The sequence below is a fragment of the Cuculus canorus genome, chromosome 14, assembly GCF_017976375.1.
Source record: "Cuculus canorus isolate bCucCan1 chromosome 14, bCucCan1.pri, whole genome shotgun sequence".
Lineage (NCBI taxonomy): Eukaryota > Metazoa > Chordata > Aves > Cuculiformes > Cuculidae > Cuculus > Cuculus canorus.
In genome coordinates this window covers 1628354-1656145 of record NC_071414.1, presented here as the reverse complement: position 1 = coordinate 1656145, position 27792 = coordinate 1628354, and the positions used below count along the sequence as shown (strand labels likewise).

The 27792-nt window shown below is 56.6% G+C and overlaps 4 protein-coding genes across 8 annotated transcripts in view; all 4 read right to left on the bottom strand.

The window, feature by feature from the left end:
• LOC104065903 (protocadherin gamma-C5) overlaps window positions 1-27792 on the bottom strand; it is a 134218-nt gene that overhangs the window by 52782 nt on the left and 53644 nt on the right. Inside the window, exons 1-2 of one of the 5 annotated variants that reach the window (XM_054079264.1) lie at window positions 22578-26165; window positions 21605-21664 (exon numbers count right to left, since the gene is read on the bottom strand). The exons of 2 other annotated variants lie outside the window; for them this stretch is intronic. In XM_054079264.1, coding sequence (XP_053935239.1) covers window positions 21605-21664; window positions 22578-25037 — 2520 coding nt within the window. In that variant the 5' untranslated portion in view covers window positions 25038-26165. Of the gene's footprint in view, window positions 1-9865; window positions 12831-21604; window positions 21665-22577; window positions 26166-27792 lie in introns of those variants that run through there. 2 more of the 5 variants (XM_054079265.1, XM_054079257.1) reach the window with 2 other exon arrangements.
• Window positions 1-27792, bottom strand: part of LOC128853576 (protocadherin gamma-B5-like) — a 90179-nt gene that overhangs the window by 29658 nt on the left and 32729 nt on the right. The gene's annotated exons all lie outside the window — the stretch shown is intronic.
• Window positions 778-6315, bottom strand: LOC128853578 (protocadherin gamma-A5-like). The gene has a single exon (XM_054079279.1). It carries the CDS (start codon window positions 6304-6306, stop codon window positions 3859-3861), a length of 2448 nt encoding a protein of 815 aa, XP_053935254.1. The 5' UTR covers window positions 6307-6315; the 3' UTR covers window positions 778-3858.
• Window positions 14911-19108, bottom strand: LOC128853574 (protocadherin gamma-A12-like). The gene is given in 2 exon segments (XM_054079273.1): window positions 14911-18645; window positions 18647-19108. Coding segments are annotated over 2 exon segments (2967 nt in total). The 3' UTR covers window positions 14911-16140.

The following is a 27792-nucleotide window of genomic DNA, read 5'->3' as shown; positions in this document are numbered from 1 at the left end:
CCGCCCGCCGAGACAGACCCCAGACAGACAGCGAGCCGCGCCGCAGCGGGCGGGGCTGCCTTCACCGCTCCCACCTCCCGACCGCTCCTCCTCGGTCAACAGCGGCGCCCGCAGCCTCCTCCCGGCACTGCATGCACTCACCGCCGACCAGCGCTGCCCGCCCGGCCCTGCGCACCGGCACCGCGCGGGGAAGGCCTCGACCCGCGCATACACCGCTGCCGGCCCCCCACTGCCTCCCGCCCCGCTGCGCTCCGCATCGGCTCTGCTCGAATCGTCATGGATTCTTCTCTAACTCGCAGGGTTTGCTCACATCCGTGGAAAGGCGAACCAAGCAGCTCGGCTCGGCAGTAGAATAGGAGACTCTGGCTGGAAAACGCATTACCGCACGGCGAGGATATCGCACCCTTTGCATCGCAGAGCACAGGTGAGTGCGGGTGAGTACGAGCGGGTTACAGTGTGCGAGGCATGTCTGACATATTCCAACAGCTTCTACTATCGCTGCGGGTTGCTCTTTTGTTTCATTTCTTTGAGCTCGGAGAAGCAGCAGATCTGCTTAGGGAGACGCTGTTGTAGAAAGGAAGCACCAAAGCCGTCATTTCCCTGGAGGGCATCCTTGTTCATATTCTTTTTGTTCTATATGCAGCTCAGAATGACTGAGAGACTGGGAGAACACACAGAGCCTAATTCTCTACAACAGCAGTATCTGTATATGCTCCCAGTTTTGATCTCCAGATCACAAAGATCACCACAACCTCTGGCTCTATAACTTGGCACACAGCCCTATTTATTTTTTTCCCCAAAACTGCTTCATTCAGTGATCTGGGTAAGTAAGTAGAGGACTAAGAACATGGATGGGCAGCTAAGAGGTACCCATGCCCCCAGGAGACTTCAATTAACAAGTATGCTATTCAGATAACTGCAAAGAGGAGGGGTCTGCCCCTCCGTGGTGATACCCCAGACGTATGCGACATGTCAGCTACAATTCCCAGGTCAGCCAGACTCTTGTAGAAAAAAGACGGCAAAGCAAGTCACAAGTAGGAAAGTCAGAACAAAACACCGAAGAAGGAATTTCCCCATGACACAAACACAGCTATCTTTATTTTGCATCCACAATAGACAGAACAATCCAGGCATGGCATGGCCTCAGAACGGTCAGGATAAAAGCCTCTTGAGTGCAACGCCTATGAAAAAGTCGGAGAAAGATCCTCCTCACGGCCTGTTTATACGATAACACCAGCTCTGAAGGGAAATCACGGTGCAATGCAAGACTCTGCAGACATCCCCTGCTTCAGGACCATGGACAGGGCACGGCACACTATCACCCCCTCGATCAACGCAAGCTCCACAGAGACCACGAGTGTGGAAACTACAGGTACACAGCAGATGTTTCTAAAAGCTCTTATCACTCCAAACAAGACGCCATGGATGACTACTGTGCCCATTCGCAGGGTGCTGGTGATAGCTCAACTCTTGCTTATGCCGCACTCCCTCAGAAGACGCAGTTTACAGCACTCAGTTTCTCCTTCACAAGCATCTTCCTCTGTGGCAGTTCTTGGCAAATGATCACCTGGCCACAAAGTCGCTGTGAGAACACGACTCCTCCTATCCAACAGGACCATTCTCACAAAGAGCTAGCCTCCCTCTGCTGTAGACGGAGAGACAGACAGGAGGGTCCCATACTAATTAGGTATTTAAGCAGAATCTTGCCTTTCTCAACGTTTGAGATTGCATCACTGAGAAACTGCTTACATGCATTTCAAATCATTAATAGTGACGAAAACTCAGTATTGTAAGACAACTGCAACAATTAAAGGAAAGAACAACAGACTTTCAGGAAACCCTTCAAACAGTATGGCGTTCACGATGAAAATACCTGTCTCTGTCTGATACTCCAGCCCTGTGAGTAACGCTGCCGAGCAGGAAACGAAAATCACACCGACACTAGGCACGGTCAGACATAACTGTCGCTACAACCCCAGCTACACTGCTCCCTCTAACAACACCTCTCCATTATAAGACACAAAGACAAACAGTAAAGTAGATTAAAAGTCCCCACAGAACAATAACGATCCCTCGGAGATGAACACACATTTGACAGAAGAGGCCACAAGGGTGCTGCGTGAAGCCAATTCTCGTGGTCGGCAAGGTCATTCGAATAAAATGATTCCCAGTGCACGAAGACTCTGGATGTGCTCACGGGCTGGTGGGGAGCAGAGAAGGAGGAAAAAAACCACCCCTCTCTATAAGTAGTAACACAATTAAGTAAAAAACACTACTCTCTTCATAACACACCGTTTTCACCAGTTTTAAGAAATAAGAAAGAAACTTCACCCAACACGGCGTTCACGGTAAAAGCAAATGTGTATTTGTAACGGTCCCATTCTATAGGTAAAACTGGTCACGGGCTGGTAAGTAGCACAAGAAAAAGAACCTTCCTCATGAGCACCGCTATTAACAATACATAAAACGCACTGCTTTCAACAATAAGACACAATACAAGATTAGGTGCTGAGACCTGCGAGAACAGATCATAGCATGAAAAAAAAAAAGGAAGAAAGCGGCATCAACAGGATCCCCCAAATGATACAAAGGCACAGACTACAATGTTCAGTTTCTCCTTCACAAACCTCTTACACTGTGGCAATTATCAGCAAACGATCGCTGGGTCACAACGTCGCTGTGAGAACAGGACACTCCTCACCAACAAACCACTCTCACAGAGAGATAGCATCACTTTTCCTTAATCTGGAGCCTGCAGCTCGCTTTGACCCAAGCAAGGAAATTCCAGCAAGCAACAAAGAATTAACAGGAACGCCTGAGGGTGGTCTCCTGGTTGAGGATTAAGAACCTCCAGCGTGGAAAACGCCGCATCACAGTACACAACATTGACCCTGCTGACAACACCTGTTGGGAACACACTGTGAGAGAAACTTTCACACCAGACCCGTACTAGACCCGCCCCGAAGCAGGCACTGGCGGCTGCCGGAAAATTTCTAATAACGTCTTACACTCATCCAACGTACCACCCACAGTTAAACGTAAATGCTCTGTAACGAGAAAAATGAAAGGAAGAAGAACCTGAGGAAAAAAACACTCAACCTACACGCTGTGTATCTGTCACGGTCCCATTTTTTGAGTAAAACTTGTCACAGGCAGGTAAAGCGCAGAAGAAAAAAACCTTCCTAACTAGCACCATTATTAACAATATACAGAATGCAATGCTTTCGACAACAATAAAAAATATAAGGTGAAGTGCTGAGACCTGGAGGAGCAGATCATGGTACTAAACAAGCGAAAAGGCGCCAATAAAACTACAAAGCATTATTTCGTCACGGAAACATAAATGGGCCATTAGCGTCTCGTTTCAAGTCGATCTCATCCTACTTAGGCATCTTGGCTGTCGGAAAGAAAACTGACCCTGCAAATAACTCGAACCTCCACTTCCTAAAAATAAAATATATCCATTCGGAAGAGCTACAGCTAAAAGGAAAACCGGTATTGCACATGTCAGAGGATAAACCGAGAAAATACCTGGAGCGTAATAGGAAAAATGACCCGTCCGAACGAAACTCAAACCAACTCCAGCTCCGTTTCTCCCGACTACACACCGACTGTTACACGGAGCAACCTGATCACTTGCCGAGAGCAAGAGCCACTGGTGATAAGCGATTTCCTGATTATGTAATACTCGCTGTTTCCTCAATAAATACAAAGACACAGAAGACAGTGCCTAGTTTCTTTTTCACAAACGCCTTCCACTATGGCGGTTATTAGCAAATAATCGCCCTGGATACTGCAGGGGAGCGGCAGAGGGCAACGCGACGGAACCAGTCCCGCCAGAGGCACTCACTCACTCACTCACTCACTCACCGGGACAGCGGAGGGGGGGTCGCGGCGGGCGGCGTCGGGGTCCTCGTCGAGCAGCGGCTTGGGCTCGGCGGGCGGCGGGCGGGCCGGCAGCGTGTCGCAGGCGCTGTCGGGCGACAAGCGGAGCTGACTCTTGCGCGAGTCGGCGGTGAGGGACACCGCGTGCGAGTAGGAGCGCAGGAAGGCGCGCACGCCGTCGAGGCCCACGAAGGGCGAGCCCGGGACGGCGCGCAAGGCTCCGCTGCCCGGCGGCGGCAGCAGCTGCGAGCGGCGCCAGCGGCGCAGGCGCAGCGCCAGCAGCAGCAGCAGGAAGGCGAGGAAGAGGCAGGAGACGGCCGCCACGGCCACCACCAGCCACCGCGTCAGCCCGCCGGACGCCTCGCCCGGCACGGCCGCCGCCGCGCTGCCCAGCTCCCACAGCAGCTCGGCCACGCTCTCGGCCAGCACCACCGTCAGCGTGGCCGTGGCCGACAGCGCCGGCCGCCCGTGGTCCTTCACCACCACCACCACGCTGTGCCGCGACGCGTCGCGGGCCAGAGCCGAGCGCGCCGTGCGCACCTCGCCGCTGTGCAGCCCCACGCGGAACAGCCCCGGCTCCGTCGCCTTCCACAGCTCGTACGACAGCCACGCGTTCTGACCCGCGTCCGCGTCCACCGCCACCACCTTGGCCACCAGCGAGCCGGGCTCCCACGACCGCGACGCCAGCTCCACGACCGACCCCGACGAGCCCAAGCCCGACGACGGCGGGTACAGCACCTGCGGCGCGTTGTCGTTCTCGTCCACGATCTCCAGGCGCACTGACGCGTTGCTGCTCAGCGACGGCGACCCGCTGTCCTCCGCCCGCACCCACAGCCCCACCTCGCGCACCTCCTCGTAGTCGAACGGCCGCAGCGCGTACAGCGCGCCCGTCTCCGCCTCCACCGACACGTACGACGACAGCGCCGCGCCCCGCACGACGCCCTCACACAGGCGGTACCGCACGCGCGCGTTCGCGCCCCAGTCCGCGTCCCGCGCCCGCACCCGCAGCAGCAGCGCCCCCGCCGCGTTGTTCTCCCGCACGCGGGCGCTGTACCGCGCCTCCGAGAACACCGGCGCGTTGTCGTTCACGTCCAGCACCCGCAGACACAACACCGCGCTGCTCCACCGCGGCGGCGACCCTCCGTCCAATGCCCGCACCGTCACGTTGTACTCCGACACCTTCTCCCGGTCCAGCTCCCGTGACGTCACCACGCTGTAGTAGCTGCCCCGCGAGCTCTGTAGACGGAACGGGACGGACCCTTCCAGCGAACATCGCACCTCGCCGTTGGGGCCCGAGTCGCGATCCCGTACGTGCAACAGGGCCACCACTGTCCCCGGCTGGGCGTCCTCAGAGATCTCAGTCAGCGATGAAGACACTGTCAGTTCAGGTTCGTTGTCGTTAACGTCTGTAACGCTTATTGTGACTTTAGCAGTGTCGAAAAGCTCTCCTCCATCCCGTGCCTGCACCTCCAGTTCGTACGAGTCACCTTTCTCAAAGTCCAAATTCTGCACCAGCGTGATCCTTCCCTCCTCAGAGTCCAGGCGGAAAATCTTTGAAGCTTTCACAGAAACCGTTTGAAATGAATATTTCACGTGCCCGTTCGTCCCCTCGTCGGCGTCGGTAGCCGTGAGGGTGAGGAGAGTAGAGCCCACGGGCACGTCCTCCGGCACACGAACCGTGTACTCCGCCTGGCTGAACACGGGTGCGTTGTCGTTGACGTCCAGCACCGTCACGCGGAGACGCGCCGTGCCCGTCCGGGATGGCTCGCCGCCGTCCATCGCCCTCAACAACAACTCGTGTGACACCGCCTCCTCCCGGTCCAGCGCCTTGGCCAGCACCAGCTCGGGACGCTCAGCCCCGCCGGGGCCCTTCTGCACCGACAGCGAGAAGTGCTCGTCGCCGCTCAGCTCGTAGCTCTGCACGGAATTCCGTCCCAAGTCCGGGTCGTGAGCCCTGGGCAGGAGAAACCTAGATCCCATCGCTGTCATCTCGCTCATTCTGACTTGCGTTTCTGACTCTTCAAAGCTGGGGGCGTTGTCGTTTATGTCCTTGATTTCCACTTCGATTTCATAAACCTTCATTTCCCCATCCACTATCACCTCACAGCGCAGCACGCATTGCTGCACACTCCCGCACAGCTGCTCTCTGTCGATCCTCTCTGCCGTCACTAAATGTCCCGTCTTCCCGTGCAGAGACAAATACTGCGTCCCGCCCTCGGATACAAGGCGGACCCCACGTTCGTGGAGCGCCGGCAGCTGCAGCGCCAGGTCCTTGGCCACGTCGCCCACGAAGGAGCCCTTGGGCATCTCCTCGGGCACCGAGTAGCGCAGCTGCCCCCACGCCGCCTCCCACGCCGCCCCCAGCACGCACCACAGCAGCGCTCGCTCCCGACGGCCCCAATGCGTCCCCAACGCCCGCATCGCCGCCCCGCACACACCGCCCCGCCGCCGAGACACAGCCCTCTCCGCCTCCGGCCCCAGCCTCCGGCTCCGAACCGCCGCTGCCGTCCGCCACCGCCGCCGGCCCCTCCGCCTCGCTGCACCGCGGCTCCGCACCGCGGGGACGCTCGCAGCCCGCCGCCCGCCGAGACAGACCCCAGACAGACAGCGAGCCGCGCCGCAGCGGGCGGGGCTGCCTCCACCGCTCCCACCTCCCGATCGCTCCTCCTCGGTCAACAGCGGCGCCCGCAGCCTCCTCCCGGCACTGCACGCACTCACCGCCGACCAGCGCTGCCCGCCCGGCCCTGCGCACCGGAACCGGCTCTGCTCGAATCCCCTGGGCGAGCACGGCGAGGAAGAGAGAACACAGCTCCCGTCATTGGGTTATTTCTACCGCACGCCAAAAATGTCTTGAAACGGCCATAAAGAGAGCAAAATGTCACGTGGAAGATACCGAGAGACATATCCTATCAGTACTAAAGCAGAATCACCATCAGAAACTGCTTCAATTACTTTTCCTCACTATTTCTGCTGATTAAAAGTACATCACGAAAGCACGCTAATTTCCCTCATCCCGACTAACAGAACGTAGCAGAAAAGGAGATCAATTCTCTGAGTGAAGAGTGAAACTGAGCGCTTGAAATGGCCGTATATAAAGGGGAAAACATCACGAGGTACATACCGTGAACCTTATCCCATCAGTCCGAAAGCAGAATCTCCGCCAGGAATTTCACAGCTTTTGTAGCTGTCGGGTTTCAATGACTTTTCCCTCAATCCTCCTGAAGACAGCATCACACGGCCGTACTAAATCCTCTTACCCCAACCAACGGAACAAAGCAGCAATGGAGACCCGTCCCTCTCAAATGCAGCCCACAGATTTACCGCGTGGGTAAAAGCCATATACGTAAAATAAAATATTTCTTCTTATTTGAAGGTGCAGAATATTAAGACTCTTTAAGCATTAGTCCAAAACCACAATTCCGATAAAGTTCTTTTGCAGCAACATTTCCTGAGTAGCTGGTACAAGCAGAGCAAAAGAAAATGGGTTCTCAAATACAAAACGGGACATTCACACCCACACACCAGAGTTATCCGGCCCATTAGCCCAGCACCAAGAACTCTTCCTGAACTACTTCAGTTCATATGGAACACGTCCAGATTAACAGCTAAACCACCATCGCCTAAAATCAGACATTTAAAGGCTGAGGAAGGTGCGGTCAATCCCCACAAAGGGAGACAAGGAGTCTCAGGCAATGCCGAAGGAGTAGTTAGTTTATTTTCGAAATGGATGAGCGCAATTAAATGCTTCAGTAACGTCACAGAGCTAGTGGCTACAGCATTAAACTCTTGAAAGCTCAATGTGTGATTTCTTTTTCTTGGTAGTCCACAGAAAGCTTTTTTCGCATTATTTATAGGCATTTCTAGCTATCCAAGTAACCCTAGAGCCTGAACGACCGTGAAAAGGCCTTGATTGTCTTAAAAATGACGGTTAAGACACTGATGTTTGTCAGTAAAGTATTTCACTGATCCTTGAACCACCTTGTTGGGAGAAAACCTTGTCCACAAAATCCTGCAAGATAGCAGAAGACCCGCTTTGAAACACAACACGCATAACTTGTTATTTTTTTCTTGAGTTCGCATTCGACATTTTCACCTGTAAAAAAAAGGGATCTACCATCCCCGAAAAAGTAATGAGAAATAACTGCACAAAGATCTCCGAGAAATCATGCCTGAAAACAATTTCCCTGTCCCGTTTCCGACGCCTTTTCTGCGGCAGCCTTCCTCCAGTAGGTGAGAAGGCACTCGTCGCAGGAGGGGAACATTCAGCACGGAGGAACCATCTGTAACTTCCTCATTCATGGAGCTACATACATGTTTTCCTTCAGAGTCTGATCTCGAAAAGGCATCGAAAATCGATTAGGAATGAAACATCTCCAACACCAAGCGACAATCCCGAGTCTATGGGGTAGAATCAGCGGATCTCGTTCTACACAGTAAGGATTCACCGTTACTAACACATACGATATTAACACAGGAGTTGTAGACAAGACCTCTCCGCTGAACCTGAACCCGTGACCACCGAAGACCCAAGGAGTGCCGCGGCTGAACTGTCTGCTCGGAATAGAGGGCCGACACATCGATCTTTCATTTCTTCCCAGACACACGGATCAGCATCCCCCATCCCCATTGCGCGACAAAACCCAGCGGAGAAGAGGACGGCGGTTCGAAAGACTCAAGGAGAAGAGCGGAGGAGCGCGGGTTACAGACGTGATGGGATCGGGAGGCCCTATCCCATCAGTCCGAAAGCAGAATCCCCACCAGGAATTGCACAGCTTTTGTAGCAGTCGGGCTTCAATGACTTCTCCCTCACCCTCTGGGCAGATCAAAATTGCGTCACTCGGCCACATTAATTCCCCTATTGCTGACCTCGAGAAAAGTGCAGCAATAGGGACCCCCATCTCAAACGGAGACCAGGGATTTTGTGCAACGGCTTTTCGTTAACGGGACATGATATTTGAACCACAAGGCTAACCGCCATTTCTGTGAAATAAAATATTCCTTCTTATTTTAAGGTGCAGAATATTAAGACCCTCTTACCATCAGTCCAACACCACAGTCCTGCACAATCCCGACCACGATATTTGGTAGCAGCCGTGCTTGAATTGCTGTTTAAGTACAGCAAAAGAAAACGGACACTAAAATATGAAATTTAATATTCACAGACACACACGAGAGCTGTCATTGCCCAAGGACCAGAAAATCTTTGTGTTTTACAGGAGCGTTGTTCTGAAATACTAAAGGCGAGTTTTTTGGTTGTTTTAAGACACTGACATTTATCAGTAAAGTGTTTATCTGATCCTTGAATGACCATGTTGGGACGAAACCTTGTGCACAAAAGACACAGCAATCTCGACCACAATATTTGGTAGAAAACCTCCTCGAATGGCTGGTAGAAGTTCAGCGAAAGAAAACGGGTTCTGAAATACAAATCGTGATATGCACGCACATAAACAAAAGCTATCAACGTCATTACCCTAAGCACCCGTAAAGAGGTGCCCTCGGCAGAAGAAGGGAACATTCACAACCGGAGGAGCCGTCTGTAACTTCTCCGTTCATAGACATTTTCCCTCAGAGTCTGATATCGTAAAGGCGTTTACTCAGGAATTTGCATCCAGCTATCAACAAAGTCCAAGTACGCCGTTTCAGGAAAAATCGATCAGGAAGGAATCATGTCCAACATCAAACGCCAATCACGAGTCTGTCAGGTAGAATCAGCACAACTCGTTCTACACAGTAAGGACTGACCGCTACACTCGACCTTACACAACATAAGATTTGTAGACGCGACGTCACAGCTGAACATGAACCTATGACCCCCTACGAACCAAGGAGAGCCGCAGCTAAATTGTCTGCTCAGAAGAGAAGGAAGATACCATGATCATTTATTTTTTTCCCAGAACACACACAAGAATCTCTAATCACCTTCCCTCGCCGTGAGATCAGGAAAGGCTGAGAGCGAAGGACCGCGAGGGTTACAGACCTGCGGTGCGTCGGGGTGGTCGGGCGGCTCTCCCGCACCGGCGCTGCTGCTCTCGCTCCGCTTCCCGCAGGGCTCCCCGCCGAGCAGCTCCTCCGCAGGCAGGCTGGGCAGCGGCGGCGGCAGCCAAGCGACGTCGGCGACGGCGCGGCCCGGCGCCACGCACAGGTTGTAGGAGGAGGGCAAGGTGCCCTCGCAGAAGTCGGCCGGGAAGGCGGCGCCCGCCCCGGAGAAGCGCTGCGCGCCCAGGCAGCGCAGCACGGCGGGCGGCCCGGCCCCGCGCAGCCGCGCCAGCACGGCCAGCGCCACGCTGAGCACGAAAAGGGCGCAGAGGAGCGCCAGCGCCAGCCCCAGCCCCAGCTGCAGCTCGGCCGCCGCCTCGGCGCCCGACGGCCGCTCGCTCAGCTCCGGCAGCGCCTCCTGCAAGCTCTCGGCCAGCACCACGTGCAGCGTGGCCGTGGCCGACAGCGCCGGCCGCCCGTGGTCCTTCACCACGGCCACCAGCCGCTGCTTAGCCGCGTCCCGCTCCGACACGGCCCGCGCCGTGCGCACCTCGCCGCTGTGCAGCCCCACGCGGAACAGCGCCGGCTCCGCCGCCTGCACCAGCTCGTACGACAGCCACGCGTTGCGCCCCGCGTCCGCGTCCACCGCCACCACCTTGGCCACCAGGTAGCCGGCCTCGGCCGAGCGCGGCACCACCTCGAACGGCGCCGGACCCGGCGCCAAACCCGCCTCGCCCGCCGCTCCCGCGCCCGCCGCCGGCCACAGCACCCGCGGCGCGTTGTCGTTGCGGTCCAGCACGAAGACGCGCACCGTCGCCATCGAGCTCCGCGACGGCGCCCCGCCGTCCTGCGCCCGCACCGACACCGACAGCTCGCGGCACTGCTCGTAGTCGAACGACCGCTGCGCGTACACCGCGCCGCTCCGCGCCTCCACCGACACCGACGACGCCGCGCACGCCCCGACCGCGCTCCCGCCCGCCAGCCAGTAGCTCACGCGCCCGTTGGCGCCCGCGTCCAAGTCCCGCGCCGACACGCGCACCAGCAGCGCGCCCGCCGCGTTGTTCTCCCACACGTAGGCGCTGTACGCCGCCTCCGAGAACACCGGCGCGTTGTCGTTCACGTCCGACACCTCCAGCGACAGCGACGCGCGGCTCCACAGCGACGGCACGCCCCGGTCCCTGGCCAACACCGTCACACGGTACTCGCCCGCCTGCTCCCGGTCCAGCGGCACCGACGTCACCACCTTATACGACCCGCCCGACGACGACACCAGCGACACCGGCGACTCGCCCGACAGCTCGCACCACACCTGACCGTTCTCCCCAGAGTCCCGGTCGTTCACGTTCAACAGAGCCACGACCGTGCCCACCGGAGCGTCTTCGGGCACGGGACTCGATATCGACAACACCGAGATTTCGGGAGCGTTATCATTCACGTCCAGCACCTCCACCTCCACCTTGCAGTGCGCCACCAGACCACCTCCGTCCCTCGCTTCCACGAGCAGGGTGTAGCCTAGCGTGTCCTCAAAGTCCAGCGGTTCTTGCAGCGTGATTGTCCCGCTCTCCGGATCCAACACGAACTTCTGAAGCACCTTGGCCGGCATTTTCCCGAAACCGTAGGTGATGCGCGCGTTGGTGCCCGCGTCGGCATCGGAGGCGGAGACGTTGAGCAGCGCCGAGCCCGGCGGCGCGTCCTCCCGCAGGCTGGCGCGGTACCGCTCCTGCGCGAACACGGGCGCGTTGTCGTTGGCGTCGGTGACGTTGATGCAGAGCTGGGCGGTGCCGCTCCGCGGCGGATCGCCGCCGTCCACGGCCCTCAGCACCAGACGCAGCCTCTGCTCCCGCTCCCGGTCCAGCGCACGCCGCAGCACCAGCTCCGCGAACTTGCTGCCGTCCGGGCTCTCCTTCGACTCCACCGCGAAGAACTCGTTTTCCTCCAGCTCGTAGCCCTGCAGCGAGTTGCTGCCCACGTCCGGGTCCTCGGCAACGCCCAAGGCAAACCGAGCGCCCGGAGAAGTCAACTCGCTGATCTCCAGCTGAAAACTGTCTTGCGGGAAGCTCGGGGAGTTGTCGTTGATGTCCTGGATGGCCACCTCGACGTGGAAGACGTTGAGCGGATTCTGCACCACTGCCTCGAAGCTGACGGAGCAGGACACCGACTCGCCGCACATCTCCTCCCGGTCCAGCCTCTCGCTCACGTACAGGTTCCCATTCTCCTCGCTCACCCTGAAATATTCCAGCTGCCTTTTCCCGGCAAACGCCAGCCGCAGCTTGCGCGCCGGCAGCTCGGCCGGGCTCAGCCCCAGGTCCCGCGCCAGCGGCCCCACCAGCGAGCCTCTGCCCAGCTCCTCGGCGATGGTGTAGCGGAGCCGCTCCGCCGCCGCCCGGCACCACAAGCCCAGCAGCAAGGCGGACAGCAGCGCTCGCCCCGCCGTTGGCCGCCGCCTCTCCCCGCTCGCCGAGCTCGCCAGCGCTCGCCGCCTTCCTCCCTCCCGCCGCTGCCCTCCCTCCCTTCCAGTCTCTCGCCGCGCCGAGCGCAGCGGCCGCCGCAGGACAGCGAGCTCGGCGCCGCTTCTCGCCGCTGCTGCCCGCGCCGCTGCCGCTCGGGCCGGCGCCGGGCGAGCCAGCAGCCCGCCGGGTGCAGGGCGCTGCGGCGGCTGCGGCGCCTCGGACAACAGCGGCACCCGCAGGCGCCGACACGGCACTGCAGACGCGCTCCGCTCCGCACTCTCAGCAACTGCCGGGAGTCGGCGCCGTAGACCACCGAAAAGCGAATTCCCCTTTACCTCGGCGGGGTTGCTCACACACGCGGAAAGGCGAACCGAGCGGCTCAGCTCGGCAGTGGGAATGGAGACTCTGGCCGGGAAACGCAACATCGGGCGGCGCGGAGAGCGCATCCTTGCATCGCAGAGCACAGGTGAGTGCAGGTGAGTACGAGTGGGTTACAGCGTGTGGAGCATGTCTGACATGTTCCAAAAGCTTCTGCTCTTGCTGCCAGTTGCTCTTTTGTTTCTTTTCTATGAGCTTGGAGAAGCACCAGCGAGCCCTCTTCTCCATAGCAGCAGTATCTGTATATGCTCCCAGTTTTGATCTCCAGATCAAAAAGATCAACACAATCTCTGGATAGGCATACAGACCTTTTTTTTTTTTTTTTTTTCAAAATTGCTTATTTCAGTGAAATGGGTAAGTAGAAATCTAAGAACATTAGATGGACAGCTAAGAGGTACCCATGCACCAAGGATACTTCAGTTAACCAGTATGCTATTCCAATAACCGCGAAGAGGAGGCGTATACTACTCCGTGGTGATAGTCGAGGAGTATGAGACGTGTCAGCTACCTTTCCCAGGGCAGCCAGACTCCTGTAGAAAAAAAAGACGGCAAAGGAAGTTGCACGTAGGAAGGTCAGAAGGGAACACCGGGGAAGGAAGTTTCCACACCACACAAACACAGTGACATGTACTTTGCACCTAAAATACATATAAAACCCCAGGCACGGTTTGGCCTGAAAACTGACAGGATAAAAGCCTCTTGAGTGCAATGCCTATGAAAAAGTTGGAAAAAGATCCTCCTCACTGCCTGTTTGTACGATAACATCATCTCTCAGCAACACTCAAGGGAAATATCTCAATGTAGACTCAGCAGGGCACATTATCACCCCCTGAATCAATGCAAGCTCCACAGAGACCACGAGTGTGGAAACTACAGGTACAGCAGATGTTCCTAAAGTTCTTATTGCTCTGAACAACACGCCATGGATGACTACTGTACTAATTCACAGAGTACCGGTGATAGCTCAGTTCCCGCTTATGTCACACTCATTACTCCTTCAAAAGATACAAAGGCACAGACTACAGCATTCAGTTTCTCCTTCACTTCTTCCACTGTGGCAGTTGTTAGTAAACGATCACTTGGCAACAACGTCGGTGTGCGAATAGACTCTTCCTTTCCAAGAAAAGCATTCTCACAAAGAAGTAGCTGCACCCTATTTCAGATGGAGAGAAAAACAAGAGGGTCACCTACCTGTACTAAGTAAGTATTTCCACAAAATCTAGCCCTTCCTCAAAGTTTGTGGCCGCATTACTGAGGAACTGCTGACATGCGTTTCAAGTCATTAACGTTACCCAAAAACTCGGTGTAGTAAAACAATAGTGACAAATAAAGCAAGGAACAACAGACCTTTCGAAAAAAAACTTCAACTTATAAAACATTCACAATGAAAATACCTGTCTCTGTCTGATACTCCAGCCCTGTGAGTAACGCTGCCGAGCAGGAAATGAAAATCACATCGACATTAGGCATATTAGGACATAACTGTCGCTACAACCCCAGCTACACTGCTCCCTCTAACAACACCTCTGCTTTATAAGACACAATGACGAACCGTACAGCAGATTAAAAGTCCCCAAAGAACAGTAATGATCCCTTGGAGATTAACCCACATTAGACAGAAAAGGGCACAAGGGTGCTGCGTGGAGACGCTTCTCTTGGTCAACAAGGTAGATCTAAAAAAATGAACCCCGGCGCATTAAGGCTCCGGATGTGCTCAAGGGAAGCACAGAAGGAGAAAACAACCTCTCTAAGCAGCAACACTCTTAAGAATTCCTGCTGCTCTATCTTCACACACCATTTGCAACGATTTTAAGCAATTAGCATTGAAATAGCAAGCACTGCTACAAGCGGGATAACGATACAAAACAAGCTCTAAGGAGACACAAAAAGCACAAATAGATAACCCTTCACATCAAGAACACTCCGACAAAAGAACAAGCCATAGTTTGACAGCCTAGGAAGCATCTTACAGACACTGTCAGCACAACGTTCATTGTGGGAATAACCTATTCAACTTCACTCTCCAACCGGAAGAGCACAGCGGTGGTTTACCACCTACATGGAAAAACATGTATTTCAGAACGTAACACGTAGCAACACGGATTTTCTCTCCTCTTCCACCCTCCTCCTCACTTTAGAATTTGGAAATCACTTTGAGTAAAGCAAGGAACTACGCGAATCAAGAAGGAATGTGCAGGGACGCCTGGCAATGGTCTCCCGGTTGAGCTTTAAGCACTTTCAGCGTGGAAAACTCGCTGAAATCTGGTACACGACATTGACCTTGCTGTCAGCACTACTTGAGGAACACACTGTGAGAGGAATTTTCAGAAGTGACCCACAGAAGACCCGTCCCAAAACAGGCACTGGCGGCTGCAGGGAAATTTCTAATAAAGGATTACATTCATCCCACGTAACGACTGCTACATGAAAAAGCCGTGTAATGGCAGAAGTGAACGGGAGACGGAAGTGAGGAACAAAAAATCAACTAACATTCCATTCTCGATAAAAAACAATTATGTATTTGTCACGGTCCATTCTTTGAGTAAAACTGGTCAGGTTTGTAAGGAGCGTTATTTCTAATAACGTCTTACACTCATCCAACGTACCCACCCACAGTTAAACGCAAAAGCTTTGTAATGAGAAAGGTGAACGGAAAACGAACCTGAGAAAAAAACAACCCTCAACTAACACGCTGCTGTCGATAAAAACAATTATGTATTTGTCACGGTCCCATTCTTTGAGTAAAACTGGTCACAGCCAGGTAAAGCGCAGAAGAAAAAAAACCTTCCTAACGAGCACCGTTATTAATAATACATAGAATGCACTGCTTTCAACAATAAACAACATAAGGTCAAGCGCTGAGACCTGGAGGAGCAGATCATGGTATTAAACAAGCGAAAAGGCGCCAATAAAACTACAAAGCATTATTTCGTCACGGAAACATAAATGGGCCATTAGCGTCTCGTTTCAAGTCGATCTCATCCTACTTAGGCATCCTGGCTGTCGGAAAGAAAACTGACCCTGCAAATAACTCGAACCTCCACTTCCTAAAAATAAAATATATCCATTCGGAAGAGCTACAGCTAAAAGGAAAACCGGTATTGCACATGTCAGAGGATAAACCGAGAAAATACCTGGAGCGCAATAGGAAAAATGACCCGTCCGAACGAAACTCAAGCCAACCCCAGCTCCGTTTTTCCCGACTACACACCAACTGTTACACGGAGCAACCTGATCACTTGCGGAGAGCAAGAGCCACTGGTGATAAGCGATTTCCTGATTATGTAATACTCGCTGTTTCCTCAATAAATACAAAGACACAGAAGACAGTGCCTAGTTTCTTTTTCACAAACGCCTTCCACTGTGGCGGTTATTAGCAAATAATCGCCCTGGATACTGCAGGGGAGCGGCAGAGGGCAACGCGACGGACCAGTCCCGCCAGAGGCACTCACTCACTCACCGGGACAGCGGAGGGGGGGTCGCGGCGGGCGGCGTCGGGGTCCTCGTCGAGCAGCGGCTTGGGCTCGGCGGGAGGCGGGCGGGCCGGCAGCGTGTCGCAGGCGCTGTCGGGCGACAAGCGGAGCTGGCTCTTGCGCGAGTCGGCGGTGAGCGACACCTCGTGCGAGTAGGAGCGCAGGAAGGCGCGCACGCCGTCGAGGCCCACGAAGGGCGAGCCCGGGACGGCGCGCAAGGCTCCGCTGCCCGGCGGCGGCAGCAGCTGCGAGCGGCGCCAGCGGCGCAGGCGCAGCGCCAGCAGCAGCAGCAGGAAGGCGAGGAAGAGGCAGGAGACGGCCGCCACGGCCACCACCAACCACCGCGTCAGCCCGCCGGACGCCTCGCCCGGCACGGCCGCCGCCGCGCTGCCCAGCTCCCACAGCAGCTCGGCCACGCTCTCGGCCAGCACCACCGTCAGCGTGGCCGTGGCCGACAGCGCCGGCCGCCCGTGGTCCTTCACCACCACCACCACGCTGTGCCGCGACGCGTCGCGGGCCAGAGCCGAGCGCGCCGTGCGCACCTCGCCGCTGTGCAGCCCCACGCGGAACAGCCCCGGCTCCGTCGCCTTCCACAGCTCGTACGACAGCCACGCGTTCTGACCCGCGTCCGCGTCCACCGCCACCACCTTGGCCACCAGCGAGCCGGGCTCCCACGACCGCGACGCCAGCTCCACGACCGACCCCGACGAGCCCAAGCCCGACGACGGCGGGTACAGCACCTGCGGCGCGTTGTCGTTCTCGTCCACGATCTCCAGGCGCACTGACGCGTTGCTGCTCAGCGACGGCGACCCGCCGTCCTCCGCCCGCACCCACAGCCCCACCTCGCGCACCTCCTCGTAGTCGAACGACCGCAGCGCGTACAGCGCGCCCGTCTCCGCCTCCACCGACACGTACGACGACAGCGCCGCGCCCCGCACGACGCCCTCACACAGGCGGTACCGCACGCGCGCGTTCGCGCCCCAGTCCGCGTCCCGCGCCCGCACCCGCAGCAGCAGCGCGCCCGCCGCGTTGTTCTCCCGCACGCGGGCGCTGTATCGCATTTCCGAGAACACCGGCGCGTTGTCGTTCACGTCCAGCACCCGCAGACACAGCACCGCGCTGCTCCACCGCGGCGGCGTCCCGCCGTCCGACGCCCGCACTGTCACGTTGTACTCTGACACCTTCTCCCGGTCCAGCTCCCGCGACGTCACCACGCTGTAGTAGCTGCCCCGCGAGCTCTGCAGACGGAACGGGACGGATCCTTCCAGCAAGCACCGCACCTCGCCGTTGGGACCGGAGTCCCGGTCCTGCACGTGCAGCAGAGCCACAACTGTCCCCGCTGGGGCCTCCTCAGAGATCTCGCTCAGCGCTGACCGCACGAAAATCTCTGGCGCGTTGTCATTGACATCCATCACAGTGATCGTGACTTTTGCTGTGCTGTAAAGACCACCTCCGTCGCGTGCCTGAACCTGCAGTTCGTAGTAGTCGCCTTCCTCAAAGTCCAGGTTCCGCACCAGGGTGATAGCTCCTGTCTCAGCGTCCAACAGAAAAATGTGCGAGGCTTTAACGGAAAACTTTTGCAACGAATACTTTAAGTGCCCATTGGTCCCTTCGTCGGCGTCGGTGGCCGTGACGGTGACGAGGGTGGGGCCCACGGGCACGTCCTCTGGCACACGCACCGTGTACTCCGCCTGGCTGAACACGGGCGCGTTGTCGTTGGCGTCCAGCACCGTCACGCGGAGCCGCGCCGTGCCCGTCCGGGATGGCTCGCCGCCGTCCATCGCCCTCAGCACCAGCTCGTGCGACACCGCCTCCTCCCGGTCCAGCGCCTTGGCCAGCACCAGCTCGGGACGCTCAGCCCCGCCGGGGCCCGTCTGCACCGACAGCGAGAAGTGCTCGTCGCCGCTCAGCTCGTAGCTCTGTACGGAATTCATTCCCAAGTCCGGGTCGTGAGCCTCGGGAAGGGGAAATCGTGACCCCGGGGTTGCCGTCTCGCTCATTCTCTCCTCGAGGTCATCATCTTTGAAGCTGGGCGTGTTGTCGTTAATGTCCTTGATTTCCACTTCTATTTCATAAACCTGCATTTCGCCCTCCACTATCACCTCACAGCGCAGCACGCATTGCCGCACACTCTCGCAGAGCTGCTCCCTAACGATCCTCTCCGCCGTCACTAAGTGTCCCGTCCTCCCGTGCAGGGAAAAATACTGCGTCCCGCCCTCGGATACAAGGCGAACCCCGCGTTCGCGGAGCGCCGGTAGCTGCAGCGCCAGGTCCTTGGCCACGTCGCCCACGAAGGAGCCCTTGGGCATCTCCTCGGGCACCGAGTAGCGCAGCTGCCCCCACGCCGCCTCCCACGCCGCCCCCAGCACGCACCACAGCAGCGCTCGCTCCCGACGGCCCCACCGCCTCCCCAACGCCCGCATCGCCGCCCCGCACACACCGCCCCGCCGCCGAGACACAGCCCTCTCCGCCTCCGGCCCCAGCCTCCGGCTCCGAACCGCCGCTGCCGTCCGGTGCCGCTGCCGCCCCGTCCGCCTCGCTGCACCGCGGCTCCGCACCGCGGGGACGCTCGCAGCCCGCCGCCCGCCGAGACAGACCCCAGACAGACAGCGAGCCGCGCCGCAGCGGGCGGGGCTGCCTCCACCGCTCCCACCTCCCGATCGCTCCTCCTCGGTCAATAGCGGCGCCCGCAGCCTCCTCCCGGCACTGCACGCACTCACCGCCGACCAGCGCTGCCCGCCCGGCCCTGCGCACCGGAACCGCGCAGGGGACGGCCCCAAACCGCGCACAGACCGCTGCTCGCTCCCCGCCGCCTCCCGCCCCGCCTCCGCTCCGCGTCGGCTCTGCTCGAATCCCCGGGGCGAGAACGGCGAGGAAGAGAGAACACAGCTCCCGTCGTTTGTTTTTTTCTACCGCACGTGAAAAATGTCTTGAAACGGCCATAAAGAGAGCAAAATGTCACGTGGAAGATACCGAGAGACATATCCTATCAGTACTAAAGCAGAATCACCATCAGAAACTGCTTCAATTACTTTTCCTCACTATTTCTGCTGATTAAATGTACATCACGAAAGCACGCTAATTTCCCTCATCCCGACTAACAGAACGTAGCAGAAAAGGAGATCAATTCTCTGAGTGAAGAGTGAAACTGAGCGCTTGAAATGGCCGTATATAAAGGGGAAAACATCACGAGGTACATACCGTGAACCTTATCCCATCAGTCCGAAAGCAGAATCTCCGCCAGGAATTTCACAGCTTTTGTAGCTGTCGGGTTTCAATGACTTTTCCCTCAATCCTCCTGAAGACAGCATCACACGGCCGTACTAAATCCTCTTACCCCAACCAACGGAACAAAGCAGCAATGGAGACCCGTCCCTCTCAAATGCAGCCCACAGATTTACCGCGTGGGTAAAAGCCATATACGTAAAATAAAATATTTCTTCTTATTTGAAGGTGCAGAATATTAAGACTCTTTAAGCATTAGTCCAAAACCACAATTCCGATAAGGTTCTTTTGCAGCAACATTTCCTGAGTAGCTGGTACAAGCAGAGCAAAAGAAAATGGGTTCTCAAATACAAAACGGGACATTCACACCCACACACCAGAGTTATCCGGCCCATTAACCCCAGCACCAAGAACTCTTCCTGAACTACTTCAGTTCATATGGAACACGTCCAGATTAACAGCTAAACCACCATCGCCTAAGATCAGACATTTAAAGGCTGAGGAAGGTGCGGTCAATCCCCACAAAGGGAGACAAGGAGTCTCAGGCAATGCCGAAGGAGTAGTTAGTCTATTTTCGAAATGGATGAGCGCAATTAAATGCTTCAGTAACGTCACAGAGCTAGTGGCTACAGCATTAAACTCTTGAAAGCTCAATGTGTGATTTCTTTTTCTTGGTAGTCCACAGAAAGTTCTTTTTCGCATTATTTGTAGGCATTTCTATCTATCCAATAACCCTAGAGCCTGAACGACCGTGAAAAGGCTTTGATTGTCTTAAAATTGACGGTTAAGACACTGATGTTTGTCAGTAAAGTATTTCACTGATCCTTGAATCACCTTGTTGGGAGAAAACCTTGTCCACAAAATCCTGCAAGATAGCAGAAGACCCGCTTTGAAACACAACACGCATAACTTGTTATTTTTTTCTTGAGTTCGCATTCGACATTTTCACCTGTACAAAAGAGGGATCTACCATCCACGAAAAAGTAATGAGAAATAACTGCACAAAGATCTCCGAGAAATCATGCCTGAAAACAATTTCTCTGTCCCGTTTCCGACGCCTTTTCTGCGGCAGCCTTCCTCCAGTAGGTGAGAAGGCACTCGTCGCAGGAGGGGAACATTCAGCACGGAGGAACCATCTGTAACTTCCTCATTCATGGAGCTACATACATGTTTTCCTTCAGAGTCTGATCTCGAAAAGGCATCGAAAATCGATTAGGAATGAAACATCTCCAACACCAAGCGACAATCCCGAGTCTATGGGGTAGAATCAGCGGATCTCGTTCTACACAGTAAGGATTCACCGTTACTAACACATACGATATTAACACAGGAGTTGTAGACAAGACCTCTCCGCTGAACCTGAACCCGTGACCACCGAAGACCCAAGGAGTGCCGCGGCTGAACTGTCTGCTCGGAATAGAGGGCCGACACATCGATCTTTCATTTCTTCCCAGACACACGGATCAGCATCCCCCATCCCCATTGCGCGACAAAACCCAGCGGAGAAGAGGACGGCGGTTCGAAAGACTCAAGGAGAAGAGCGGAGGAGCGCGGGTTACAGACGTGATGGGATCGGGAGGCCCTATCCCATCAGTCCGAAAGCAGAATCCCCACCAGGAATTGCACAGCTTTTGTAGCAGTCGGGCTTCAATGACTTCTCCCTCACCCTCTGGGCAGATCAAAATTGCGTCACTCGGCCACATTAATTCCCCTATTGCTGACCTCGAGAAAAGTGCAGCAATAGGGACCCCCATCTCAAACGGAGACCAGGGATTTTGTGCAACGGCTTTTCGTTAACGGGACATGATATTTGAACCACAAGGCTAACCGCCATATCTGTGAAATAAAATATTCCTTCTTATTTTAAGGTGCAGAATATTAAGACCCTCTTACCATCAGTCCAACACCACAGTCCTGCACAATCCCGACCACGATATTGGGTAGCAGCCGTGCTTGAATTGCTGTTTAAGTACAGCAAAAGAAAACGGACACTAAAATATGAAATTTAATATTCACAGACACACACGAGAGCTGTCATTGCCCAAGGACCAGAAAATCTTTGTGTTTTACAGGAGCGTTGTTCTGAAATACTAGAGGCGAGGGTTTTTTGTTTGTTTGTTTGTTTGTTTTTGTTTTTCAAACTACTGTACAAAACCGGGAACTAGCACTCAGGAAAAATAGGTAAGAAATATCTGAAGAGAGATCTCGGAAAAATCATGCCTGGATACTACTTACATGTCGTATTAACGCGTTGCCGTTGCTGCAGCAGCCTTCCTACAAAAAAGGAGAGACCACTCGGTGGGTGAGGGGAACATGCAGGAGGGAGGAACTAGCTGCAACTTCTCCATTCATGGGGAAATACACGTTTTCATTCACAAATCGATATAGAAAAGGCATTTGCCAAAAGGTTTGTATCCATCTATTAACCAAGTCGAAGAACAGCGCTTCAGGAAAAGTAGATCAGGAAGAAAACATCTCCAATACCAAGGGTCAATCCCGAGTCTGTCAGGTAGAATCAGCTGATCTCGTTCTACACAGTAAGGATTCGCCATTGCACACGCTCTTAGGCAACACAGGAGTTGTAGACAAGACCTTGCAGGAGAACCTGAACCTGTGACCTCCGAAGACCCAAGGTGTGCCGCGGATAAAGTGTCTGCTCGGAACAGTACAGAGATACGTCGAACTTTCATTTCTTCCCAGAGACAGGGAGCAGCACTCCCCATCCCCATTGCACAAGGAAATCCTAGCGGAAGCAGCATCAACCAAAGCGTTTGGATCCACCCTCAAGCAGATTGGAGTTCATCCTTCGGAGTGAAAAGTGATCAGGAAGGAAAAACTCTCCAGCACCAAGTGTACAGCATATCTTCCCTATTCTGTCTCGCAGAATCAATTATTCACCATATTCGCCGTTCCTAATTCAGAACAAGGAGGAGTCTAAACTTCTCAATTGAACCTCTCACCACCTACTGCCGCTACCGTTTCAGCATCAGCTCTAAATCTCGGCGACTGTCATTAACTAGGGATGAAGAATATGACATTTCAGGAGACACACAGACACGTTTTCATTCAGAGTTTGATACTGAAATGCAAAGAACCAACGGTTCTGTTGCCATTCACAACATTAAGATAAAACGGAGAGAGAGAACGGCGGTTCAGAAAGCCTCACGAGACAGCGCGGGTTACAGACCTGCGGTGCGTCGGGGTGGTCGGGCGGCTCTCCCGCACCGGCGCTGCTGCTCTCGCTCCGCTTCCCGCAGGGTTCCCCGCCGAGCAGCTCCTCCGCGGGCAGGCTGGGCAGCGGCGGCGGCAGCCAAGCGACGTCGGCGACGGCGCGGCCCGGCGCCACGCACAGGTTGTAGGAGGAGGGCAAGGTGCCCTCGCAGAAGTCGGCCGGGAAGGCGGCGCCCGCCCCGGAGAAGCGCTGCGCGCCCAGGCAGCGCAGCACGGCGGGCGGCCCGGCCCCGCGCAGCCGCGCCAGCACGGCCAGCGCCACGCTGAGCACGAAAAGGGCGCAGAGGAGCGCCAGCGCCAGCCCCAGCCCCAGCTGCAGCTCGGCCGCCGCCTCGGCGCCCGACGGCCGCTCGCTCAGCTCCGGCAGCGCCTCCTGCAAGCTCTCGGCCAGCACCACGTGCAGCGTGGCCGTGGCCGACAGCGCCGGCCGCCCGTGGTCCTTCACCACGGCCACCAGCCGCTGCTTGGCCGCGTCCCGCTCCGACACGGCCCGCGCCGTGCGCACCTCGCCGCTGTGCAGCCCCACGCGGAACAGCGCCGGCTCCGCCGCCTGCACCAGCTCGTACGACAGCCACGCGTTGCGCCCCGCGTCCGCGTCCACCGCCACCACCTTGGCCACCAAGTAGCCGGCCTCGGCCGAGCGCGGCACCACCTCGAACGGCGCCGGACCCGGCGCCAAACCCGCCTCGCCCGCCGCTCCCGCGCCCGCCGCCGGCCACAGCACCCGCGGCGCGTTGTCGTTGCGGTCCAGCACGAAGACGCGCACCGTCGCCGTCGAGCTCCGCGACGGCGCCCCGCCGTCCTGCGCCCGCACCGACACCGACAGCTCGCGGCACTGCTCGTAGTCGAACGACCGCTGCGCGTACACCGCGCCGCTCCGCGCCTCCACCGACACCGACGACGCCGCGCACGCCCCGACCGCGCTCCCGCCCGCCAGCCAGTAGCTCACGCGCCCGTTGGCGCCCGCGTCCAAGTCCCGCGCCGACACGCGCACCAGCAGCGCGCCCGCCGCGTTGTTCTCCCACACGTAGGCGCTGTACGCCGCCTCCGAGAACACCGGCGCGTTGTCGTTCACGTCCGACACCTCCAGCGACAGCGACGCGCGGCTCCACAGCGACGGCACGCCCCGGTCCCTGGCCAACACCGTCACACGGTGCTCGCCCGCCTGCTCCCGGTCCAGCGGCACCGACGTCACCACCTTATACGACCCGCCCGACGACGACACCAGCGACACCGGCGACTCGCCCGACAGCTCGCACCACACCTGACCGTTCTCCCCAGAGTCCCGGTCGTTCACGTTTAACAGAGCCACGACTGTGCCCACCGGAGCGTCCTCAGGCACTGGGCTCGATACCGACGTCAGTGTCACCTCCGGCGCGTTATCGTTCACGTCCAGCACCTCCACTTCCACATCGCAGTGGGCCACCAGACCACCTCCGTCCCTCGCCTCTACCAGCAGAGAGTAACCTCGCGTGTCTTCAAAGTCCAACGGTTCCTGCAGCGTGATCGTCCCGCTCTCCGGATCCAACACGAACTTCTGAAGCACCTTGGCCGGCATTTTCCCGAAGCCGTAGGTGATGCGCGCGTTGGTGCCCGCGTCGGCATCGGAGGCGGAGACGTTGAGCAGCGCCGAGCCCGGCGGCGCGTCCTCCCGCAGGCTGGCGCGGTACCGCTCCTGCGCGAACACGGGCGCGTTGTCGTTGGCGTCGGTGACGTTGATGCAGAGCTGGGCGGTGCCGCTCCGCGGCGGATCGCCGCCGTCCACAGCCCTCAGCACCAGACGCAGCCTCTGTTCCCGCTCCCGGTCCAACGCACGGCGCAGCACCAGCTCCGCGAACTTGCTGCCGTCCTGCCTTTCCTTGAGCTCCACCGCGAAGAACTCGTTTTCCTCCAGCTCGTAGCCCTGCAGTGAGTTGCTGCCCACGTCCGGGTCCTCGGCAACGCCCAAGGCAAACCGAGCGCCGGGAGAAGTCAACTCGCTGATCTCCAGCTGGAAAGCGTCTTGCGGGAAGCTCGGGGAGTTGTCGTTGACGTCCTGGATGGCCACCTCGACGTGGAAGACGTTGAGCGGATTCTGCACCACTGCCTCGAAGCTGACGGAGCAGGACACCGACTCGCCGCACATCTCCTCCCGGTCCAGCCTCTCGCTCACGTACAGGTTCCCATTCTCCTCGCTCACCCTGAAATATTCCAGCTGCCTTTTCCCGGCAGACGCCAGCCGCAGCTTGCGCGCCGGCAGCTCGGCCGGGCTCAGCCCCAGGTCCCGCGCCAGCGGCCCCACCAGCGAGCCTCTGCCCAGCTCCTCGGCGATGGTGTAGCGGAGCCGCTCCGCCGCCGCCCGGCACCACAAGCCCAGCAGCAAGGCGGACAGCAGCGCTCGCCCCGCCGTTGGCCGCCGCCTCTCCCCGCTCGCCATGCTCGCCAGCGCTCGCCGCCTTCCTCCCTCCCGCCGCTGCCCTCCCTCCCTTCCAGCCTCTCGCCGCCCCGAGCGCAGGGGCCGCCGCAGGACAGCGAGCTCGGCGCCGCCTCTCGCCTCTGCTGCCCGCGCCGCTGCCGCTCGGGCCGGCGCCGGGCGAGCCAGCAGCCCGCGGGGGCAGGGCGCTGCGGCGGCTGCGGCGCCTCGGACAACAGCGGCACCCGCAGGCGCCGACACGGCACTGCAGCCGTCCCGCGCTCACAGGCCCGGGATGCTCGGCGGGGACGGGGGCTGAGCCCGCCGCCGGGGCTTCGCTCCCATGGCAAGCGGGAAGCGCACAGGCTTCGCTCCAAGAGCGCTGGATGCCGAGATGCGGTGTTGGGTAACGTTACAACATCTCTTCGAGTCGCAAGGAATATTCGGCAGGAAATATTTGTTGAGAGTAATCGAGAAGCTCAGCTTCTCTTAATAAAATCAAGTGGGAACTATAAGAGCAAGACACCATATTAGAGCTAGGGAAGACTTTAGGAGCTTTTAAGCACTGTCAGGTATTTTTAGTTCTGCCGGGACACAGAATCTGTAGCTGGGATGAACAGTAAGAAGGAACTTTTATGTCATCTCTTTGAGTCACAGTCAACAGACAGAAGAAAACAGTTCTGAAAGAGCAACAAAGAAAAGAAAGACTATATTCTGCTCTTCATGTGATCAAGAGGGAATAACATTTCTTAGTCCAAACAATGAGTAGAAGCAAGTCCCATCTCATGGAACTACATTACACAATCAATTGCCTTAGGGTTAAGGTTAACAAGGTCGGAAATGACCATCCTTTCTGCAATAGCCTCACCTACAGAGCTCCTCTGAATTCTCTACAGCCCCACACAGATTTGCTTGTGACCTCCTCATAATAGGCAAAAGCATTTCATGAGAAGAAAGTGCACAACAGTCACATCAAGAAAGTCTGCTCACCACCATTCTGTGAAGAAACAGAAAGATTCTAAAGCAAACATAGAATAAATGGTCAAGCAAAAAGAGGAGTCACCATAGAATCACTAGGTTGGAAAAGACCTCTTAGATCTTCGAGTCCAACCATTCCTATCTCCCACTAAACCATGTCCTTGAGTACCTTGTCCATCCTCCTTTTAAATACCTCCAAGGACGATGACTCAACCACCTCCCTGGGCAGCCTGCTCCAGTGCCTGATGACCCCTTCTGTGAAAACTTCTTTCCTGATGTCCAGCCTGAACCTCCCCTGGTGCAGATTCAGGCCATTCCCGCTTTTCCTATCACTCGTCACTTGGGAGAAGAGGCCAGCACCCACCTCTCTACAACCTCCTTTCAGGTAGTTGTAGAGAGCAATAAGGTCTCCACTCAGGCTCCTCTTCTCAATATAACCTAAATAACCCCAACTCCTACAGCCGCTCCTCATAAGACTTGTGCTCCAGCCCCTTTGTTTCTTCTCCAGAGCTTTGTTGCTTCTCCAGAGCTTTGTTGCTCTTCTCTGGATAAGATCCAGAGCTTCAACGTCCTTCTTATAACGAGGGGCCCAGAGCTGAACACAGGATTCGAGGTGCGGTCTCACCAGTGCCGAGTACAGGGGCAGAATAACTCCCCTAAACGTGATGGCCATGCCGTTTCTGATACAAGCCAAGCTGCTATTGGCCTTTTGGCCACCTGGGCACACTGCTGGCTCATGTTCAGTCAACACCCCCAGGTCCTTCTCCTCCTCCAGGCAGCTTTCCAACCGCTCTTCCCCAAGTGTGTTGCTGTGCCTCAAGTGCAGGACCTGGCATTTGGCCTTGTTAAACCTCTTGCCATTAGCCTCAGCCCATCGGCCTAGCCTGTTCAAATCCCTTTGAAGGGCCTCCGCACCCTCAAGCAGATCGGCACTTCCTCACAGCTTAATGGCATCTGCGAAGGTTACATTCAGTGCCTTCATCCAAATCATCGATAAAGATATTGAACAGGACTGGACGCAGCACTGAGCCCTGGGGGACACCACTTGTGACCGGTCTCCAGCTGAAACTAACTCCATTCACTTCTCTGAGCCCAGCCATCCAACCAGTTTTCCACCCAGGAGAGGGTGCGCCTGGCCAGCCAGTGGCAACCAGTTTCCTAAGCAGAATGATGTGGGAAACTGTGTCAAAGGCTTTACTGAAGTCCAAGAAGACTACATCCTCTTGCCATTAGCCTCAGCCCATCGGCCCAGCCTGTTCAAATCCCTTTGAAGGGCCTCCGCACCCTCAAGCAGATCAGCACTTCCTCACAGCTTAATGGCATCTGCGAAGGTTACATTTAACGACTTCATCCAAGTCATGGATAAAGATGGCTTCGATAAAACAGGACTGGATCGATAAAACAGGACTGGACGCAACACTGAGCCCTGGGGGACACCACTACATCACTTGTGACCGGTCTCCAGCTGAAACTAACTCCATTCACTTCTTTGAGCCTGGCCACCCGCAGGCGCCGACACGGCACTGCAGCCGCGCCCCGCTCCCTGTGCTCCGCTCCGCACTCTCAGCAACTGCCGGGAGTCGGCGCCATAGACCACCGAAAAGCGGATTTCCCTTTACCACCCGCGGAAAGGCGAACCGAGCAGCTCGGCTCGGCAGTGGGAATGGACGCTCTGGCCGGGAAACGCATTATCGAGCGGCGCGGAGAGCAAACCCTTTGCATCGCAGAGCACAGGTGAGTGCGGGTGAGTACGAGCGGGTTACAGTGCGTGGGGCATGTCTGACATATTCCAACAGCTTCT